Source organism: Centruroides vittatus, unplaced genomic scaffold (assembly GCF_030686945.1).
Source record: "Centruroides vittatus isolate TY-2023 unplaced genomic scaffold, ASM3068694v2 contig_2460, whole genome shotgun sequence".
Taxonomy (NCBI): Eukaryota; Metazoa; Arthropoda; class Arachnida; order Scorpiones; family Buthidae; genus Centruroides; species Centruroides vittatus.
In genome coordinates, this window is record NW_027121555.1 from 465,679 (window position 1) to 489,275 (window position 23,597).

At 30.2% G+C, this 23,597-nt stretch overlaps 2 protein-coding genes across 5 annotated transcripts in view; both read left to right on the plus strand.

The window, feature by feature from the left end:
• Positions 1-14,123, plus strand: part of LOC136971331 (uncharacterized) — a 28,511-nt gene extending 14,388 nt beyond the window's left edge. For 2 of the 4 annotated variants that reach the window (XM_067265783.1, XM_067265786.1), the window contains exons 4-12: positions 3,768-3,803; positions 5,218-5,351; positions 6,053-6,235; positions 6,450-6,470; positions 11,447-11,551; positions 11,630-11,732; positions 12,095-12,168; positions 12,516-12,625; positions 13,905-14,123. In XM_067265783.1, the coding sequence (XP_067121884.1) occupies positions 3,768-3,803; positions 5,218-5,351; positions 6,053-6,235; positions 6,450-6,470; positions 11,447-11,551; positions 11,630-11,732; positions 12,095-12,168; positions 12,516-12,625; positions 13,905-13,976 (838 nt within the window). In that variant the 3' untranslated portion in view covers positions 13,977-14,123. The remainder of the gene's footprint in view (positions 1-3,767; positions 3,804-5,217; positions 5,352-6,052; positions 6,236-6,449; positions 6,471-11,446; positions 11,552-11,629; positions 11,733-12,094; positions 12,169-12,515; positions 12,626-13,904) is intronic. The other 2 variants (XM_067265785.1, XM_067265784.1) reach the window with 2 other exon arrangements.
• LOC136971332 (SUN domain-containing protein 1-like) lies at positions 14,064-22,007 on the plus strand. The gene is made up of 9 exons (XM_067265787.1): positions 14,064-14,193; positions 14,270-14,347; positions 16,506-16,561; positions 16,633-16,801; positions 16,868-17,240; positions 18,901-19,016; positions 19,098-19,265; positions 19,340-19,432; positions 21,316-22,007. Exons 2-9 carry the CDS (start codon positions 14,297-14,299, stop codon positions 21,424-21,426), a joined length of 1,137 nt encoding a protein of 378 aa, XP_067121888.1. The 5' UTR covers positions 14,064-14,193; positions 14,270-14,296; the 3' UTR covers positions 21,427-22,007.
• Positions 22,008-23,597: the final 1,590 nt, after the last annotated feature.

The window sequence follows — 23,597 nt, forward strand, 5'->3', positions numbered from 1 at the left end:
ATAGAAAATATCTCAAAAAGAAACCTGTCAAACTGGAAAAAATGTACAATACCATAAAATTCCAGTTTACACAAGTTTTATTGTATATACCGTATTAGCCCGAATATAACGCGACCCCGAATTTAACGCGACTCCAAAATTTTCATAAAGATATTTAGAAAAAAAATAATACTCATAAAAGAATTCAAAGAAAGTAAAATTCAGATAAGCATTTATTTAGGTATTTATAGCTAATAACACAGGTTACATTCGTGTCAATGATCGAGTTAAGCCTAACACACGACTATATCAGATAAAAAATTAAAAATAAAATTCATGTGTAAAAATATAAAGAAAATATCTGTTAAATCTTAAACACAACATTTTTCTGAGTAAAACAAAATAAAAACTTAGTCAATTGGTCGATTTACAACTCAGAAAAAAGCATTTGAAAATAGGGTTATAAAACAATTAGCGTTTATTGACTTTCGTGTTAGGGGGTAAAGAGGATCTATTGACAAATTTTCTCGCAGTAGTACGAAATTTCTACTGACTTAACTTGAATAAGTCATATTTCTTTCCCATTTACAAACAAACCCGATGGCAATCGGTGAAACATGAGATAAATTACAGCAAGTTGAAATTTGATATGTTTATTTTTTGCGTTTTACGTATCAAATTACATTAAATTCGACACAAATAAAGCATTTTGTCAATATAGAAATATTTTACATTGTTTAAAAGTAGAGAAAATAAAGAAAAGAAAGATGTAATAATAATTATTCGAGCAAAGCCAAAAATTTCACAATTTTAAGATAAAAAATGGCGTCTGTGAGAGCCCAAAAGGCGGTCAAAAAATCACGTGACTAATGAACTTCGAACAAGCGGAGACATAGCCTTACTATAGTAGCGCTATGCAAACAAAAGCGCAGGCCTACTAACTAGATCACATGGTTGTTTTGAAGTGGTCGGTCGAGCCAGGTCTGACGTTCAGTCGCGTTTCAATCTCTGTAGGAAAATGTCCTTGTTTATATTACATTCCATTACTTAAACCCCGAATTTAGCGCGAATCGATTTTTTAACTGAAAATAAATGGTCGAAAAATATCGCGTTATATTCGGGCTAATACGGTATATTAAAAGATATATAATAGCAATAATAAATAATAACAGCAAAATATATATATTTAACACCAAACAATCTGCCATATTATTGTGTATACAATATGGCAGATCATTTGGCTTTAATTAAAAGTTGGGCTTGTTGATTTATTGTTTTATAAATGTATATTTTACTGTAAAAGAACATTGACTAAACTAGTTTACAATAACAAATGTAATACAGAATAGGATAAATGTCAGTGTATCAATAAAGCTAAATTAATGCCAAAAGACAGCATGTATTTATTAATTAAAAGTTCAGTTTACCAAGAATATATAATCATTGTACATTGTTTAAAGTAATAAATATTATTTTCATGTATTGCTCAATTTCAATTTTCAAATTTTTGGAGAAAACACAAATGATATACTTATAATAAATTAACAAGTGCCATAATTTAATGTTATTTATGTCAATGTTTTTCAATCTTTTTCTCATCACAAACTGGTAGAATTATGGATTATTTTATAGACTAAGTAATTATGTGCAACTCTGAATTATGTTTGTTTATTAAGCCTATATATGCCTATCTAGAGTTACTGTATATAACAAAGTATGTACAATAACCAGATTACTATTTAAATGTCACCTGTAATCAACTGCACCGGCTTCAATACAGTCAAATATTTATTTAAATATTTCGCATTTCACATAAATCAGTGTCTTTCGACCATCAGTCTATGGACCGGGGAAATTTTTTCACTGACCGGCACTGGTCCATAGTGTAAGGCACAGAAATTGCGTTAAAAGAGAAAAATTTAAAATTTATTAACGTCAACATTAAAGAAAACAAGTTGTATAAGTGTCAGAAACACCGGATTTTGACGTCGATGCTCATAAAGAGTCGCAGGGAAAAAAATTTTAGATAAAAAAAATTTAAAAAGGAAAATATTAAAAATTTAAGACGCAGTTTAGAAAGCAAAACAAAACTAGAAAAATTTTTATAATGAGTGTGGGTGTCATCATCTCCGATTAAACGCGATCAGTGTCTAAAAGATGGTGTCAAGTAGATCATCTCTAGCCGACCTTTTCCGCATCCTAAACGGAGCTCCATTTACACCTGGAGACTGGTGGAAGACCAATTGGGAAGTGAGGAGAAAAAGGTTCAGCCAATTAGCAATGATTTGATCCTGAGAAAATTATAAAACCTCCAATGCCAAGGGGGAAAAAAGAGCTTTTTCTCTAGAGTACATCTGTTGTGATCGTTGCCCTCTTCTTTTTTCTTTTTTTAGCTTGCCACTATTTTGTGCTTCTTCTCTTATCGAACATTGACTCGATGTTGCCCCAGGCCCGGCAGCATTGAAAAAGAACTCATGAAGACTCGTAAACCAAACTTTGGACTTCCGAATGTCGAGTTAATTGTGTAAGCATTGTCTCCTAAATAAACTGTTTCCTTGTGAAACACTTGTCTTTTCTGCCTCCTCAAAACTGCCACCCGCAAATGTATAGACCTTAGCCATCCCGATGGTTGGGAATAAATTTCGGCAAACTTACGATAGACTGCCGGCTGAAAGAGACTGATTTATGTGAAATGCGAAATCATGTGTAATTTTTTTAATGGGTTTTTCAAAGATTCATTTGTCAAAATTTGATTTAGCAACATTTGCTTTTCGAACTTTCCAACAAGCAACGTGCACACAAATCTTGCACTACTGCCTGTTTGTAGAGTGTGTCGCCATTTTGTATTTTATTTTGACTCAGTTCTCAGTCCCCTGACTACCTACAAGTCTGATATTTTTTTTTTTTTTGTGTACATGATTTGGGCACTTAATATTCTGTGCCAAATTTCAACTCCTGACATGTACTCCTTCATACCTCTAAGCTGGTAACACAAGCCCGCAGTACAATTTTATAAACAAGACATAGTCTTGTCAAAGTATTTTTACTTTAAAATTTTTACTTTAAAAGAAATATATAAAAAATAAAATACTTCATTAATGTGTATCTCATAGTTTAATGGTTTCGTTGTGGTGTTATAATGTAGTAAATAAAATTTTCTGCAGATGAAATCAGAATGTTAATCTGTATTATTATACTTATTTGTGATTTACAATGGGAATGCCTTTTCAGAATTTTGCATGAGCAAAAGCAATAATTTTTATAATTAACATGACATTATAAAAATGTTTAATATAAACAATAATGTAAATATTTATTATATTTATTATTTAAGTATTTTTCAAATGAGATTTCTTTCTTTTGTAAAAATATAATTACTCTGCATGACAAACTATGTTGCTGTGAATTTTTTAGTTCCTGATTTTAAGTAAATCCATGTAGAAAAATGATAACTGTAAGTAATACATTGTTTCTAAGCATTCGTTCTTTTAGTATGATCTTACTTTCATTTCCAATTAGAAATTCTTCCTCTCTCTTCACTAATTAAACATGTAATTGCAGAGATCAGGTTCATTACACATCCCTGTTTCTGAATTTTTGTTTTTCATAAAAGAAATTACCACTAAAAATTACTTTTGGAAACATTTTTGCTTAAGTATAATAATAATAAAATTTTATATATAGCACATAAAAATGTGTTGAAAGAGAAAATATCTTTTTATTCATTAAATGAGTAAAATTTATTATAAAATCTTTAATTCAAATTAACTTTTAAATTTATATTTTAGGGAGAATGTTAAGACCGATTATACATATGCAAAAAGGTTAGTAAATATAACCTTACTAAACATTAAGCTAATTACAATTTAAACCATTTAAATGATTTTTGGAAATTAAAATATTTAATTTAGTTCACAAAAGAAAAGTTAAAGTTTTAAAATAAGCTTCAATAACAGTTTCTTTACATTACTATTTCTACTAAAATAAATTTTGTTAAATTTAGTTGCGCACATTAAACTATTTAACATTTTAGTGTCTGACCCTTTAAAACTTTATTTAAACTTTGCTAAAGTATAATTGAATGTTTCATTTTATTCAGAATGACAATGTTTATTATTATTACTACAACAATCCAATTAAATTAGAATTGCCAGATTATTTAACAGGCTATATTAAGGCTAATTTAATAATTAGATATAAATTTATAATTAATTGTTGTATGCATAGTTACTGTTGAGATACTATTAGTTTCTTCTTTATGGGAGTTAAATTTGATTTGATACGATACTCTTCTTCGCTTTATTTTATTTCTTTTCTGTAAAACTGAGTGTAATATGTAATTAATTTAGCATTCAGTTTTTCTTGATGGTTATTTAATTTAATATTTCAGCTTTTAATAATAATGTTGTTAATTCCTGCTCAACTTTTGGGTACTTTTAACTTAATGGAAATAAAATGAAAAATTTTGAATTTCAATGTAGTCATGATGAAACTCAAGTTTCATCATGAGAATTGGAAATTTATAATTCTGTTTTTGGTTCCTTTCATTAAAAGGAATATTTATGTTTACTAGAGTTATAAATAAATAATTACAATAAAAAAGTATTTGTTAAAGACGTTGATTTGTTGAAATAAAGACATTCTCTCGAAAATCATATGATAATTATCCACTTTTTACTTTTTAGACTAACAAAGAATAGTTTTAAAATAAAAATACAGTAGTGTCTCTGTAATCTGACATATATTAAACTGGTAGGTGTCCAATTACAGCAGATTGATGAATTACTGGATTTTGTATTTATGTACTGTACAGTAAAAAACACGCTCGGTTCACAGGTTAGTTTATTGTATTAATCATGATTATGACTGTTTTACTGACTGCATGTGCAACAAACTAATGACCGACAGTATAAGCATACTGTACTGTACATTGGTCTCTTTGTTACATACATCAAATGGTAATATGAAAATTTCATGTGCACCAACTTGAGATGAAGCCAGTCCAATACATTATTGAATGCATTGGACTGGCAAGTGATGGATGTAGAGGCTCTACTGTACTTAATTATTTTAAATTTTTTTCTCTTAAATTTTTTTTTAGTATATATTATAAATGCCCAATAATTTTAATAAATTGTTACACAATAAATTACTAACTACTTTAAAACATGTTTAACATTGACATGAAATTATTATGAATTCAATAAATTACAGTTCTAATTTATAAATTTCTTCCAGTTTAAGTTACAGAAGCCGCGTAACTCCTAATAGAGGTATCATTCATCCAAACATGTCCCGTCGAAGTATTAGATCCAACGAGTCCACTCTTGGAATGTTATCCGATTCGAGCAGTGGTGACGAAAGTTACGAAAGTAAGTGAATAATTTATTGACAAAATTATTCTTAAAAATTAATTTTTTATTAATGTATTGTATTGTTTTTATTAATATATTGTATTGTGTATAAGAATTATGTTTACATTAAGTTGGGCTATAAAAACAATAACTGAAGGAATAATTATCATGTAGAAAATATTTTTTATAAATGAAAGAATTATTGTAAATGTAAACAACAAGTGGATGAAATTAAAACTAAAGCTAAACCTTTAACGTCTAGCATTTAATTTTTGTGCGATATAACAAGAGATTACCATAAATATAAACATCTTAACTACATTCAATACATTGCAATAATCCACCTTCAATTGCCGTATATCATCATAGTGCGATATATGGCAATTGAAGGTAAGAGATTACCATATTTTAAGAAATGCACTTAAATATCTAGCGACACAATATAAAACAATTCAATGATAAAGAAAGCATCTTTACTTAATCTAATATTTATTGGTGTTGCCATTTGTTTAGAACATTGATAAAAACTTTTTAACTGCTTCCTTTTATTTTTAAATTAAATTGAAGTGTGCTTTTAAGTACATTTCTTAAAGATATGTTTATTTGGTAAGTTGGAAAAAAATTAGTTTCATGAGTTTAATCAATGTTTATAGTTTCTTAAAAGTAATTTTTAAATTATTTCCAAACAACTTTTTAATTATATTCTGGTGTCATTTCAGAAATTGTTAAATCAAAGAATGAAAAAAATCAGCAATCAGTATTTTGTCTGCACGGATCTACTCTTACAAATCTTCGAAAAAGTAACGATGTTGATGTCGGAGGAGATAAAATTTCATCAAGTTATTACAAGTCAAATACGTCATTTAATAATTTCACTTCTACGCCAATGAAATATTCGTACGGTAATTGCATATTTTTAAAACAAATTTGCTAATTTTTTTACAGGTAAATTTAAAAGAGAAAGAAAGTTCTATATGTTAAAATTAACGGAAATTTCTAAATGTATTTTTATATCCAGCAATTTTGAAAATAATTTAAATCTTTCATTAATTTATTTAAATGTTTTTAAATTAAGATGTTTACTTAAAATATATAATTCATTTTTTATTTTTTCAGGTCTTGATGATAATTATTCAGGTAAATAGATGTAGTTAATTCATTTGCATTTTATTTATGAACATAATAGTAACTAATTAGTTTTAAAATTAAGTATATTAAAAAATACATTGTTTATTTCACAAAAACTTGTTAAATTTAGTAGAATTTGTTTGTTGTAATCACCCTGAAGCTTGTTTGTTAAGTTATGGCAATGCAACACTTGCACGATCTGCCTAGGGGGGATGCCTTCCGGGAGGTCTTATTAAGGGAAACTGGCCCCTATTTAGGTGTTAGAGACGTGGAGAAAACCCAGAAAACTCAACGTGGCCAGCCCGTCTAAGCGAGGTGCAAACCCACGACTGAACTTCTAGTGTTCAGGGTACGAAGACTGCATGGCTACTGGTGGGCACCTGCACTCTGAAGTTTGCCTATACATATAATAACTCAATGTTATTAGTCATTTATTATTAAGTAAATTAAATTACAATTAGCCAGTGCTAGATGGTAAAAAATAATAGTGAGGCAAATTTTGCAAAGGCACGCTATTTGTACATGAAGTTAATAAAAGAAAAGTAAAAATTTCACTATTGTGCCTTTACAATTTAGAACCTCTTATGTCTTTGCAGCCTTTCATATTTTTTTTATAATAAAATATTCATCTTTTAAGGTTTTTTATGTAAAATGCCATTGTCTAGCTACATTGTACTCCCACCCATCCCTGCAATTAGTGTAAATTCTGGTTTTATTGGCCTGAAATAAATCACATGTTAAAACAGTTAATGTATAATTTGAAGATTTATTAATAATTAACAGTCATTTGTCTATTATTTATATAATTGAAGTAACAAATGTCAGCAATTTAAACTACTGTATTACAAGCAAATAATGGTTAAAGTGTTAAATCTTAAAACACTGTTTAAACTGATAACTAATAAAAATTATCAATCAACCATATGTTGACATTGACAGTGTGGAAAGTTAAGTAGAAAAATGCCTATTTATCCAAAGATATTGAAAACTGTAAATAAAGTCTGATTACAATAAGTGAGCAATTTGTAAATGTGTTTTAACATGAATGCTTTGGAATTGCTAATTTTATTAGCATTAGATAACTGCTAACAATATCTTAGGTTTACAATAAGTGGATTCTACTGTTTATAAAACGTGATTACATTGATGTAAAGTGGACTTGCTACAGCCCAAACCCTTCATTGATTTTATCAGCTGTTTCTTGTAGAGGATCACCATCTCATTTTGAATATAAAACTTCTCCATATAGGATCACATTAAGGTTGAATTCTCCAGAGATTATTATTTGTAACGATTATTAGTTTTTTGATACCAAGAATTATGCTTTATGATTTTACTTCATTCCAAATGCAATAACTTCTTAACATTAATTTCTAATCAGGATGTTTCATTTAAAATATTAAATTTGTGGAGTTCTAATATGGTAAAGTCCTATAAAAGCTGTAGAAGTAGTGAATTTATTACTATTGCTAGAAAAATTATATTATGAAGATATTGATTTAATATCTATACTTACAGATAACTGTCTTCTGCTAATTAATTTGTATGATATTACTTTAACACTTATTGTTGACCTGTAACTTCTTTACTATCCACTTTCTTTTACTTCAAATTGATAAAAATTACAACTGTGGTTGAAGTATAACACTTAATCTTTAAATTAAACCTTGTGATATCTGGTAGCCAAGTTTAAAATGTTCTTTGCTTTCCTGACCACAGCTTGTATCACTTTGGGCACAAGTATTTTTTTAATAAATATTTAATACATTGGAAAGTTCACTGTAACATTACATATCTAAAGAAATATAGCAATTAAGTAAATTGGGTATTTTATTTGTTGTTTTGTTACAAAAACTACAGGAAATTGTCTTGATAGCATACCAGTTTTTATTATAATAACTCCTTTATTTTTACTTGAATGTAAAGATAAGATTGCCTATTTAAACAAAGTTTAATTTTGGTTTAAAATTCATGTAAGTTTTTCTTGTTAAGGCAATAAACTGAAATATTTTTTAGGATTATTTTGGTGCAAATTATTCATTTTAAAAGTATCATATGCTTTCTATTAGTATAGAATAAATTAGAAATATTTTTTTTTTCTCTGCCTATGTATTTTTCTTATTCTGCTTAAAAGTTCATTTCACTACTACAGTAGATCCTGTACTGTACAAACATATGAAATTTTAAAAAATAAAGCTATGAAAGTAAATAATCAATAAATGCTGTTTAAAAAAATGAATATGGTTAGGATAAAACTTCAACATTTTAACAAAAACCAAATACAAAATAACAACTTTTTAAAGTAACAAAATGAATATCATTCACTGGCAGATCAAATGTATGTTATGAAATATCAAAATAAATGATTTTGTAATACACCGTTGGTTTATTTGTTGTTGTCCTTCAACCTAGTAATTGTGAAGGCTATCAACTTTATTCTAGTTTTTTCAAACTAGTTTCCTTTTATTTATTTCAATGATGTATACGTTTACAATAATCTTTTTATTATTATATTTTTAATTAATTGCTGCTGTATGCTATTCATAAATAAGAGTGACGATAATTGTCTTTTATATACAGCGTTTTTATTTATAAATTTTGATTTATTAATGTCACTAGAATATATTATTAAAATTTTTTTTTAATGATTGCTAACTAAAATAAATGCTTTTTAAATATTTGAAACATGTGAGCAAAGCTAAAAGTTTAATTAATTTAAATTTAATTATTTTCGGGGTAATTAACTAGGCCATTATAATGGCCACTTTCTGGTCTGTGGATGAGTTGAAAATATTATGACCTTTTGGTTTTTTTAATGACTTCTTATTATGATTATTCTTATTATGGTTTTTTTAAATGACTTCTTTGAAAATAACCCTAACACCCCAGTCTGCATGGAATCTTCAAGAGTTTGCCTTCAGATTCATATTCATTCAATTCTAATTATTAATGTTAATATAAATGAGAAATTAACCACTTACTTCGAAACCAAATTTGTTAATTTAATCCAAATGTAGCTATTATAATAGCCTAGTTAATTAGGTTCAAGTTAAGTATTTGAAATTTCTAAATCAGTAGAAACTTTGTATTTTTAGTGTACATCTAACTCCACTAAAGGAAATTTTTTTCCAGTTTAAAGTACATACATAGTGTATAAACGTTGCGAAAAGTTTACTGTGTTCAGCATTATATCCACATTTGCTTGTTGCAAGTACTTTCGATGAACGAGTGACGCCGACAGTAAGGTTCGCCGAAAGTACTTGCGACAAGCAAATGTGGATATAACGCTGAACTCAGTGAACTTTTCGCAACGTTTATACGGTGTTTGGCATGAAAATTGTCGTACCGATATACATAGTATACTAAACAGTATCAGTTTAATCAAACAGCACACTGACCACACTAGATAATAATTCCATTTATTGCCTTTAGATTTTGTTACACATGACACAACAGTGACGTTTAGCCTGTAACTGCATATTAAATGAATGACCCACTTTAAAAACACCTAGTCATTGAGATCTTGATATGTTTTCGTGAAAACAGTTTGTAATCTATATTTTGAATACGGGCTACAAGAATTTTTATTCTGTTGTATTAATTTGTATTGCTAATTTTATTCATAATATTTTAACTTCTCTTTTCTTCTATACTACATTAAGCAAATGCAAAAATTAAAAATTTATTTTATTATTTTGCTTGATTTATGGGATTAACAATGAACTATTTGTGGAAATTGTATTTTTGGCAGAGTTAAGCATGGAATTTCCTCAAGTATGAAGAGCTAAGTATTGTGTAGAACAGTGGTTCTCAATCTGCGGAACACGGGTGCTCCGTGAAGTGTTCTGCAAAAAAAAAAAACAAATATAAAATTAAAAATTGTTGCAAAAGAAAAATCAATACAGGTATACCTCGCCTTATGTTGATAATTGGTTCCAGGAGAGGCGACATAAGTCGAATTTACTTGTGTAGTTACGACGTAAGTAGAAACTACGATGGAAAATGCCAATAATGAACACTTAAAGACTACTAAATAAGACAACAACACAGAAACACAGATGTTTTCATGTTTCGTTCTCTAGGATTTATGATGATTATATTAACATTTACTGTAAATGTACATATTTTAATATGATTTTATGTGCTTTTAACACTTTTCTAGTGATATTACGACTTCAATATTTGTGGCGGACGGATGTAAAGTCGAATAAAATGACTTAAACTTGATTTTTATTTTTCCATATACTTTTTTGACAAATGACGTACAATTGAGAACGATGTAACTCAAGGTATACCTGTACAATATAAAATAATTTTTGTATGGGAATATAATTAGCAAACGCCAATGTCGTCATCTACTAGACCGAGTGTGCTTGATTTCAAAAAGGTTTGCCACCGCTGCTTTAAAGCTGATATATTGTAAGTGTTCCGTGGAAAAAAATGTGAAAGTTTAGTGTTCCCTGACTTCAAAAGATTTAGAACCACTAGTGTAGGACAATGTAAACTTTAAACCTTAATCAAATAACAAGCTGAATTTATTATCAAACCATTTTTGGAAATGAAATATACAAATACTATTTAATTTAGACTAAGGTTAAGTGAAATAAATTATTTAGAATATTTTAGAAGAAAAGATAGATCTAGAACAGGACTCTAACCTGCAATTTATGCTTATCTTGTAGACATGTTGCCAATTACAGTACCCAGACCTTCATCTGACATTTGCTTCCTCATCAATTTAAATTCAATACAAGACATCTTAATTGCCTGCCTTCCAGTCTAAATTATGTAGAATTTGTATATTTAATTATCCAAAACGTAGTCTGATTATTCGATTACTAACACAATTTGGGCTTAGTTTCTTACAGGACAACATAAGCTTATTTATTTATATGTAGCTGATTTTAGAATCGACATTTGCTATTTACGAATATAAGAATCAAAGAATTTAATACCTGCAATTCATTCTTATGATTTATTTTTAGATAATGAAGACTTTCAAGAAAACAAAGAAAGCTCTCTCAAAATGGTTGAAAGTACGTCGATTTTCCTGAAAATACTTACAATAATTAAGAAAGTTACCATGATTGGTTTGTTGAAATTTTACTACCATTGATACCTTATTTTCTTGTTGTTTAATTTAAAAAATAATTATTTTCTTTTTACAGAGAGCATTTTCAAAATTATGAGATGGCTCTGGTTTCACATGTGGAAGTCAATTTATTTAGTTATCTGTTATACTATGTTGTTAGATACGTGGATAATACAGAAGTAAGAACATTTTAAATTTGTTTTGTTATATCTAAAGCAATAAATGATAATTGTTAGTCCAACAAATTAATTATAATTAAATAAACATTTACACCACAAGTGGTAATTTGGACTAAGGGTAGGCAATTAACTTTTATTCTACATCTTCGGTTATGAAATGTAAAATTAAAAAAAGCCGAAATGAGCCATTACTAAGTTGAAAGTTGTGCCTAAATTTGATTGATTTTGCACGTTTACAGTTGATTTTTTAATTGTAAACGTAATTAAGTGAAAGCAAATGTTTGTTGTTTAGTTATAATTAATTGCTAGATTAAAGATTGTTTCTGCAGTTTTGTTTGTAATGATTTAAATATTAATTTCAGATTTTCAACATTAAGAAGATGGAAGAATTTACTTTTCCTACTTTTTCTGTTGTTATTACCTTTATTACTTCTGGGTGAGTTTTTAGTTAATTATAATAAATTAATAATAAAACAATCTGTGAGACCAGGAATCTAATCCAAGCAGTTGAAAAACCTGGGAGTTTTTGGGGAGTGGTCTTCCCAGATATGTGGTTCTCGTCCCTCGCTGCCTATCTGTCCTAACTAGGTCTGGCTGAAACCATAATAGATACTAAAAGGCCCTCTTTATGCTCATGGAGAATTAATAGGATTTTTAATTAAGGAATTTATTAAGAATAAACTATGAGAATGTTGAATGAATGGCGTCTAGAATATTATTGAATAATAAATGTTTTATTGTGGATAGAGTAAAATTTATTGACTGACTGTAAATTTTTTTCAGGCTATTTTAATTCCGAAGATACGGTTTCAAATTCAGCTCATGATGTAATCGCGTCTCTGTCATCCTCATTTGTCAATTTTTCATTCTGGTCTCAAAATTCGATAGGAAATGTAAGAAAATTGATATTATTCAGTGTGTTTTATATTATTAATCAATAATAATTACTTTGAATAATTTTGTCATTAATTTAAACTGTTGAAAAAAATGTTAGATTTTAGTTATAAAAAATATATATTAAGCTTTAAATATAAACATTTCTTAAAACAAACCTGATTTATTAGTATAAAACCAAACCAACTTCCATATAAGATCAGGCTACTTTCCAGTGATTATAATTTTAATTACTAATTAATTTCTCCCTAGAGGGAGGCCTTAGGTGCCATCTTGTTTAAATTTAATAATAATAATTTAATTAAATAATTTTATAATGTTTTGGAAGAAAAGAATCGGCCTAGTATGGGACTCAAACCCACAACAGATGCATTGCCAATTACCCAGACTTCTGGTCCAATCTCCTTTTTCAGATATATTAAACTATGATATAACTAGGCTCACCGGTGGCCAAGCAGTCTTCGTACCTTGAACACTGGTAGTTCAGTTGTGGGTTCATGCCTTGCTTGGATGGGTTGGCCACGTGGAGTTTTCTGGGTTTTCTTCATGTCTGTAATGCCTAAATCGGGGCCAGTTTCCCTTAAAAGACTCCAGGAAAGGCATTCCCCTGGGCAGATTGCCCAAGTGTTGCATTGCCATAACTTAACAAACAATATAACATTATAGGTTACTTACAGTATAATTATAATTATTAAATTTAATACAAGATGGCACCTAACACCTCCCTCTAGGTACATATTAATTGGTAATTAAAATTATAATTGCTGGAAAATGGCCAGATCTTACATAGAAGTTGGTGTGGCTTTAAGCCTTAAATTTAGTGACCTTATTTATATACAGTACTCTCCTGTTTTTTACTACCTAATCAAATATAAATCATATTAAAAACAGAAATACTAAATAATTTTTGTACATAGTGGTGTATAGAATGACCACAAAATCCTTACAATATTGTCCCATGTCTTCTGGTTAGAGAATATCTCGATAAATTCAGTGAACATTAGATTAGATGTGTGGTGTAGCCTTAAGATCCAGACTTAACAACATTTAATAATTCATGTTAGGAAATTTCTGTAGAATTATTAAGGTTTTCAAGCTAGAATTACTACTAGCCTAATTTATTTAAAATAAAATTATTATTTAATAATGTTAAATTTCAAATAATTAGCTTTAAAATTATAAGTAATTTATTATATAAAATATATATATATGTATTCACTATTTTATTAAATTGATTCTGTAATGCTTTAATTTATGTTTGTTTGCATTTTTCTATAGGAACACGGAGGAGTTGTGAAATCATTTTATAATGCACTGCATGTACAAACGATAGGGAAGTTTATTATATAATTGGAGTATCCCATTATATGTATTATTTAGTTCTAGAGAGAGAAATTCGGCAGATTATAAAGTTGAAACCAGTATACCGGTTGTTCGGCATACGGTGGAATTGGATTCTTCTACTACTCATCTAACTGCTGACGAGATAAAAATACTGATACAGGAAGTACTTAAGCAAGAAATTTCAGGGCTGACGTTTCAACAACAAAGTATTGTTTTGACAGAAGTAAAAATCATTTTTGTTTTTGCTGAAATTCTTAACAAATAGCATAAAATTTAAAAGTCTTATTTATTTATTTAAGAAAAAAGAAATTAAAGAAAATAATGAGATGTTAGAAAAATTACAACTAGAACTTAAGCATATTCTTCATCATTCTAAAGTAAGTGTTTATTTAATAATTTTTAAAGAATGCTACCAATTTATGTTATCGTAATTATGTTAATTATTATCTGATGACATTGTAACTTACATTCAAAACACTGGAAAACTGTCCATGTTTCACATTTACCCATTGCAATTTCTCAATGAATCCACCATATCATATGATACACATCCATCTGATGCTTGAATTCTGCCTATTCTCACTATGGCATTTGTTGTAACTCCTCCTACAGCAACCACAATTCTATGGCTTGTGTAGATTATTCACATTGCACAATGACGAGTGATTCCAACTTTGCAAACTGCAGAACACAAAATGCCTTCTCTGTTATGGAGTTGCCATTTTGTTTATGGCACTTCCTACATGTGGTAGATATGATGATAGAATGCAGATGGAAGAGGCAACTCCGATGGTTACTCTATCAATTGATGTACAAAAGCTATTTTTTAAATAAGATCTGTTTTTAATAAGAAGAAAAATACTGTAAATATCATTAAAATATAATTCTTCCCCTACTTTTCTACATAATTTCCATTTTTGTTCAAACATTTGTCATACCACTCAACAGTTCTTTGAATTCTGACTTCAAAGAAATCTGCTGCCTGTAAAGAAGCCCAATCCATGACTGCAGTTTTCACTTCATCATTGTTGAACTGTTGACTACCAAGGAATTCCTTTAATTATCAAAACAAGTGAAAATCACTGGCTGCAAGGTTTGGACTGTAAGATGGATGATCCAGTTGTTTTTATTCAAAAGAACTGATTAGACCTTGTGTTTGTGCAGAAACATGTGGCCTTGCATTGTCATGGAACAACATCACATCGGAAGACAGTAGGCCACGCCGCTTGTTTTGTATGGCATGCCGGAGTTTTCTCAAGGTCACACAATACTCATCAGAATTGACTGTTGTGCCTCTTGGCATAAAATCCACTAAAGAAATCCCTTTCCTGTCCCAATTTGCCGAAATCTTTCATGCTGAAATTGTCTGTTTGGCTTTCATTTTGGTTGGTAAAGATGTGTGTTGCCATTCCATTGACTGTTGCTTAGACTCAGGAGTCCTGTGAGACATCCAAGTCTCATCTTCTGTAACAATGTGCTCCAACAATTCATCTCCTTCCTTATCGTATCGAGTCAAAAATGATAAAGCACTGCCCAATCTTTTTGTTTTGTGATTGTCAGAAAGCAGTCTTGGAACCCACCGAGAACACAGTTTTCTATAATTCAGTTTCTCCGAAACAGTGGTACAAAACTAATCTTGAACCTGTGGAAATTCAATTGATAACATTGAAATCGCGAATCATCGGTCCTCTTGAATTTTGTTATCCACATCACAAACCAAATCATCAGAAATCAGAGATCAGCCAGGGTGTGGCTCATCATGCACATTAACCTGCCCATCCTTGAACATTCTCACCCACTTTCAAACTTTACTGTCACTCATAGCATTATTACCGTAAACTTCACAAATCTGACAATGAATTTCTGCTGCTGCCAAGTTTCTTGCACTCAAGAATTGAATAACAGATCGTATCTCACAGTCAGCGGGCAACTCAATTTTCTTAACCTATCCCATGTTGAAATTTTTTGCCATTGTGTGTGGCCGCCATGCCAAATTTTTTCGATGTTAAGCCTAACAAAAATTTTTTTAAAAAATAATAATTGTCGTTAAAAATTTTTTTTTTATTTTTCACAAACAAAATAAATATATAATGTTTTTGTTTTTATATTTATTAATATGTTTCCAGAGTTCAATTTAATATAAAAATTATGACACATAGCGACATCTAGTATCAAACACGTTCCGATGCAGAAATGAATACGTTCGGAGTTAACCAGACAGGTCAAATGAGGTCAACACGAAAATATTTGGGAATAGCATGGGACATTATAAACTTCTACAGCTCGGCACACAGACAGATGATATGGCTGCAAATGGTGTCTAAATGCATGCAAAGCATGCTCGGAACAGACGTGCATGCTCACTGCTGCAGTTGCGCATCACTCACAAATGGACCTTATTTAAAAAATAGACCTCGTATGTTGCATACTTTTCAGATAATAATTAACATAATTACAGTAACTTAAAATGGTAGCATTCATTTTGGAAATATCCTGTATATATGTATATATATAAATTTTACTATATTTTTAAAGGGTGTGGCAGTTGACATTGCGGAGATGAAGAACACAATTGGTTTTCAAGAAAACAGGTATTATATTTTATTATAAATATAATAATTTAACTATTTGTGTTTTACTGTATATATTTCATTATGAATAGGAATGAAGAGACAAATGGAAGACTTAACGTCATTGAAAATAAATTGGAAGAGGTGGAGAGAAAAATTCACACTGTAGAAGGCCTTTTAGTTGCAATGAGAAACTGTTGTCGTAACCAATCCGATTACATGGCCGCGGCAGAAAAACAGATAGCTGCTCTGCTGTTGGAGGTTTGTCGCTAATTTTATTTTTAAATAGTCACATGGCACTTATTTATTACAATATTTCCAATACAGATTATGAACAGTGATCATCAAGATAAATCTTCACCATTTGCTACCTTTGGTAATTGGCTGAAGTCTAGATTTGTAGGAAAAGAAGAATTACAAAATTACGTCGATAGCGTTGCCGACAGAGTTGCAACGGATGTATCCGGTTCATTAAAAGAGAGGGCCGAAGTCGTCGCCAAGGCTGCCGCAGCTGCTATAGTGGCAGAATCTGTTTCTACCATGAAAACATCCATTTATGATAGCCAAGAACGTACCATGTTGTCGAATGATACAAAAACATGCGCATCAGAAGAAAAAGTAAAAAAGATTGTCAAAGAGGCTATACTTTTATATGATGCTGACAAAACTGGTTTGGTGGATTATGCACTAGAATCTTCAGGTATGTACTATGTCATATTTTCTTGGCTATTATTTCATATATAAGATGTCTTCAAAAAGTCAAAACTTCTTGTTAGAAAGGAACTTTTTTTATTTCATTTACATTCAAATCATCACAATTTGTACAAGATAAATTTTTAAAGCTTTTTTTTTAAACTTTGGGTAAAGAAAATGTTACAAGCTGACTTAGGGAGAATCAGATGGTTAGCGATTCCATGTTTTTTTATGTAGCCATTGCAATTGTCACTCATGAATGGTTTGGCAGTGTCATGATAGTGTTTGGTTTTTCTTTAGGTGTTTTAATAGTTGTTTTGGGTGAATTTTTTCGTGTAATCACCCATAAAATGTTAAGATAGACACATTGATTGATTGATCTTCAGGAAGGAATTCAATGCAAACAATTTGTGCCAAAAAGGCTGCCAATAAATCATAATGTTGGTCTTACTGTTCCTGCACTTTTTTGGTTTAGACTCATCTTTCACAATCCCAATTTTGGAAAGCAGCTTTATTGTGATGTACAATTGTTGGTTTTTCCCTAATTAATGCGAAATTTGATGTGCATTTTCAATTTTCCTAAATCTGGGTTGACAAATTTCGGAGAAGTTTTGCTACTTGATCCTTTATGAAAATAAAACTCGTGAAACTGATAGCATGTAAATCATAAAATTGTTTATCATTTACAGAGCTAGATAGATGAAAGTCGAAACCAGATATAGAAATCGTAGTGGCAGGTGGTCTCAATTAACTATATACGAACTTCCAGTTTGCACTGGAAGTCATGTTATTTCAACTCAAAAATTTTTCCTTGTACAGAGTCAGATAAATGACTGGTACAACACTATTGCTAACAGGAAAAGTATGATATGCTAAAAAATTGAGAAGAATTGTGATGAAAAATTGCAGCCTGGCATTGTGACAATGTCCCAATAAACAATTACTCGTTTGATTTTTAGAATTGTACTAAAAATATATCAAATTTTACCAATAATTTGTAATTCTAAAAATGTTACATAATAAGATAATTTAAATTATGTTACAATGTTTAATTAAATAACTATAAAATCAATTACATCAAATGTAAATGCATATTTAATTAAATATTTTTCTAAACAACAATTCTTACATTTGCCATTAGAAGTGCATATTATTGTAGGAAAGAGCTAACTTGTGTGATACTGTCGGGACAGTAAAGGAGAGAGAATGTATGCATGCAGCACGGAAAGAAGGGGGCACTGCAAATGCTACAAAAGTGGGACCCATGTCTACTTCTGACGGACCACCAGGCAGTGCCATGACAGGTGGTTATTATTGCTGCAAACTTGTAGCGTTTTCTTGACTCGCTGCATATGCATCTGCCTTAAGGAGGATGTACTGAAAATTCTGTAACCTTAAAAGGGGTGTTTTTACATGTCCATTATGGATATAGTCTGATAACAAGGAATGGACAGTTTTCACAGATGAGCATAACACATCCAGATTTGTGAAATTTCTGAACTGCTCCAGAATTAAATTCAGTGGTGACTCTGAATTACCTGTCTTAGCAGTAAAGAAGGAAGGACCTGTTTATTCCTCACAAATATTGAACTAGAATTTTTTAGAAATCAATTTCAAAGTATTGATTATGCTGTTTGAATCTTTTCTTTTTATCCTAAATATTTTAGGTGGAAGTATATTTAGTACAAGATGTTCTGAAACATATCACACTGGTACAGCACAGATAACCGTTTTTGGAATTCCTGTGTGGTATAGAACCAATTCTCCTCGAACAGTAATTCAGGTAAAGTCTGTTTTTTATTGTACAGTTTTATTACCATTTATTTTTGAGTAATCCAAAGCAATTTTCTTTTGTTCTTAACAGCCGGATGTGCACCCTGGACAATGCTGGGCTTTCAAAGGAACTCAAGGCTATCTCGTGATAAAATTATCAGTTCCCATACGTCCCACAGCCTTCTCAATTGAGCACATACCCAAACAATTATCGTTAACAGGTTCTATAGACAGTGCACCCAAAGATTTTTCAGTTTATGTAAGGTTCAGACATAACTCTAAATTTTTAAAAAAATTAAATTGCTTTCTAAATGGGAAAATCTCTTTAATTAGGGTTTAAAAACGGAAACAGATCTGGACGGAAAATTATTGGGAACGTTCACCTATGACAAAGACGGCGATCCTCTTCAATACTTCTATGTAAAGGTAAGATTTTTTAAATTAAAATATCGTAAAGTATAAGTAATGGTAAACCCGCATAATTTTAAATCTGCCTATTTATCTATTTTCTTTACCAATTTATGTAATGTAGTACTGTATGCATACTTTTTGTATACTTTGGGTAATTAATTTGTATACTGCTTACTATATTAATGGATGTTTGAAACTTTATTTTGTATTTGTTCTTGAGTTTTTCTCAGTATTTGAGAAAATTATTATTTAATTTTGTAATGGGTCATCCCGTCTGCAAAGTTACTTATTACAGAATTAAGAGGAGGCATTTCCTTATGGGATAATAAGCCATTGCAGCAAATTATAAATTGAAGTTGTCAAATTAAGAATTTTCCTATAGTATAATGTCATTTGCAAAACCTGTTAGAGAATAAAATACACCAATGTATTTATTCTATAGCATAAGATATGTCATAAGTTCCCAATCTAGTGAGAAAGGGCAAGGGAAATAAAATAATGGTAATTTTGCAATATAATCAATTCTTGATTTCAATACACTTATGTTTAAAAAGCAAGTTATAAAACTATTCTGAAGATTTTTATTTAAACTGGTCCATTAGCACAGTCTGTGGCACCTCATCACTGTCAAAATATCTACCTCAGAGCTTTTTTTAAATCTGGAAACAAAAAATGGTTTGATGGGTCAAGATATGGACTGTAAAAGGATGATTGAGCTTGAGCAAGTGTGCAGTGTGGATGGGTGCATTGTTATGCAACAAGTGTACTCCTCTTGTTACTTTTTCTTGAAGTTTCTTGCTTATCTTTGCAGGCAACTGATGTAATAACATTGAATAATATTTTGCATTTACAATAGTGTTTCTTTCTTTAAAGTCTACCAGTCCACCACCAATATGCCGTTAGTCTCAAAAAAACAGTAGCCATAATATTTTTGATTGATGATGACACTTTAGTTTTTTTTTTGGGGATCACTCCTCAAAAAGACTAAAATACCTTGCCATTCCATTGATTCCATTTTGGTAAAGGGGTCATAATAAAGGACCACAGTTTTGTCTCCTGTAACAATAATTTCAATAAATCAACTCCATTCACTTCATAAAGGTCCAAAATCAACTGTGCACTTTCTACATGCTGCTGCTGCTGTTGGACAGAAGAAAGAAGTTTGGGAATCCATCTTGCACTGACTTTGTTCATGCCTAGATGCTCACAAAGTATACATCGAATGCTCTTATCTGATATTTTCGTCATTGTTGCTATATTTTTCACTTTCAACTGGCAATCTGAAAGAACCAGTTCCTCTTCCACACCAATTTATTCTGAGGTTACCACATTTACCAAGAGACCAGATCTCGTGTGATCTTCAAGGGATTCTCATCTTAATCAAAAATGTCTAACCTATTCTTTCACGTTGGTATATGGAGGTAGAAGCTTCTCCACACACTCAATCTAGGCATTGCTCGATTTCACAGTTGCTATTCCATCTTTTAAGAAACTTGATAACTACTTGATACTTTAAAATTTGCTGCCATGTTACGTACAGAAATCCACTATAAATCAATTTTTAGTACTACCGCCACAAAATTTGCATCAAACACTAATAAGACATTATTTTTTTTATATATACTTATCATGGCATATCTTTCACTCATGGCCCTTCCTTCATATTGTGATATCTTCTCTTACAAATAGCTGATCTATTGTTATTGCTGCACTTTAAATGTGGATTATGTCTGGTGAAAGTTTATTCAAATCATAAAAATCCCATCGGTGCCTCTTGCTCTCTCTCTTACTCTCTCTCTTACTCTACCTTTGCACCTCTTGATCTCTTCTCAAAGTATCGTTGTAACAAGATCTTTAACATGGTAAATTCAAACATATTTAATTAAATAATATTTCAGGATCCCGAACCGGAAGTGTATCCCATCGTTGAACTGCGCATTCTCAGCAACCATGGTCACATGGACTACACATGCCTGTACCGATTCAGAGTGCACGGAAAACAACAGTAAAAAAAAACAACCTCCGGAACTAGAACCGCTACCTCTAGAAGAGATGAAAATCTGTGATCAAGCTAACTAGTCACTACAAATGTCATAAAGTATCATAGCTGCATCACTGTGAGCATTTTCTTTTGCAACTAAATCTCATATCATAGATGTGAATCAAAATATCATTGGTCACACATACAATTTCATCTATTTTTTTAAAGAAAATTTATATTTAAATAAAAAAAAAATAATTCTATTTATTATAAAATGGATTGAACGACAGACGAGGAAAGATTCTGCTTCATATTTGTATAGTCATTATTTTTATCGGAAATTTCTCATAATTTGCGTGAAAACACATTTGTATTATTATTATTTGCCATACGTGTATTTTAAACAAATTTCCTTTAAAATATCCAAATTTTAGCCTTATGTTAAGTTCACGTTAATTTATTTATACAGAAAATAGAGTATTAGATAATATATTGTACTTATACATATTTTTTTCTTTACTAACAGTTTTTTTTTATTTTGGAGATTCTTACTTCTCTGTAATTTCTTGCTATTACTACTCGTAGCATATACATATATATATATAAATTAATACTGTTTAAGTAATAATAATAATAATTTGTAAATATGTTGTTTCTGATATTAAAGAATTTTAATGTTAATGTCAAATAATTTATACTTGCAGATTTTAATGATGATAAATTTTTTGCTTACAAACCTCTTTTTGCCGATTTGGTCTAAAACTTGACCTTTGATATGCTCTGGGAGATAGCAAATATGAAAATATCTTTGATGATTTTATTTATAGACAGAATTCTCTCAATATTAATACTTGAAAATACAAAAATTGTGTTAGTATTTTTGCAGGCCAATCAATCGAGATGATCTAGCACAGTATTAAATAGCATTTGTATCCACACATAGACATACATGATGACAATGCACTGATTCGGTTTAAATGAGGTAATGTAGACGTATACAAATTTGTTAACACACAAGAAATCATCAAAATATAAATGTTTGATGATAACAGCAATGTTCAAAACTGTTTTAACTATCTTCAGATAACAGAAAAGTAAACGAACACACAAAAATTGCTTTGGAATTAATTTTAAACAAACAAGGATAGACACATTTACGTTTTCTGAGTTTAAAAAAATTTATAATATTGTCTCTACGATTTCTAGCAGGTTTTTATAACTAAATAATTACTTGTATAAGGGACTTGCAACAAGTTAAGTGGCACAATACAAACTATATGGAAAAAAATACAACTTAACTCAGTTTCACCCATTTATTTCTGTAAAATAAAATGGATGTACGGTTTAATCAAAATCGAACTATCAAAGACTTTTGCGGAAACATTAAATCTAAGAAATGGCCCAGGCACCGACTAATTCAAGCGAAACACTAGCTGAATAACAAAGCCCAAACTCTCTCCAATTAATCTATTAATTGAATTCCTACAACAGTTTCAACAATTTGACTCCCTGATAGGTAAAAATATCAAACAATTATCATGGAAATACCTAATTTTTAATCATTTCTTTGATTGAAATGAGCCTGGATCGTTTGTTGTACACCAAGGATTGGCAACCTTTTTGTTACTAAGGATGCAAGAAAAATTTTAAAAACCATTGATAGTGCATTGTGTTAAAGTATATATATTTGAACTTGTGTGACTATGGTTCTAGAGAGGTTCATCTGAAATGTGCCACAAGCACACCATGGCACCTGTGGACATTGCATTGCCGTTCACTATTCTAGAGAATGAAAATAATCCTTGGATGAAAAGTAAACTCCATTCAACAATTTAAGTATTTAAATCTCTGATCTCAAACCTTCCGCTCGGTCCAATTTTTTTTGGTTTCCTTCCCTTACAGATGCCAACATGTGGTGATCTGCCAAGGAAGTCTCTCCCGAGAGGATATTCTTTATATCCTCTTGGGATATAATGAATGCTGCTTAATTAGTCTGTTGGTAAGTCTTAAAATTTTTATCTGCTGGCATTAAGAGTGCCTTTTAAACATACCCATCATGTATTAGGCCAGATCCACAAGGGGGAGGCCTGTATCCACGAGAGACTTTATTGTAACGAACTGCATGTCCTTCGACAGTTTACTTCTATTACATAATTGACACTCGACATAAGCAGAGTAATTGTCATATATCACCTATGT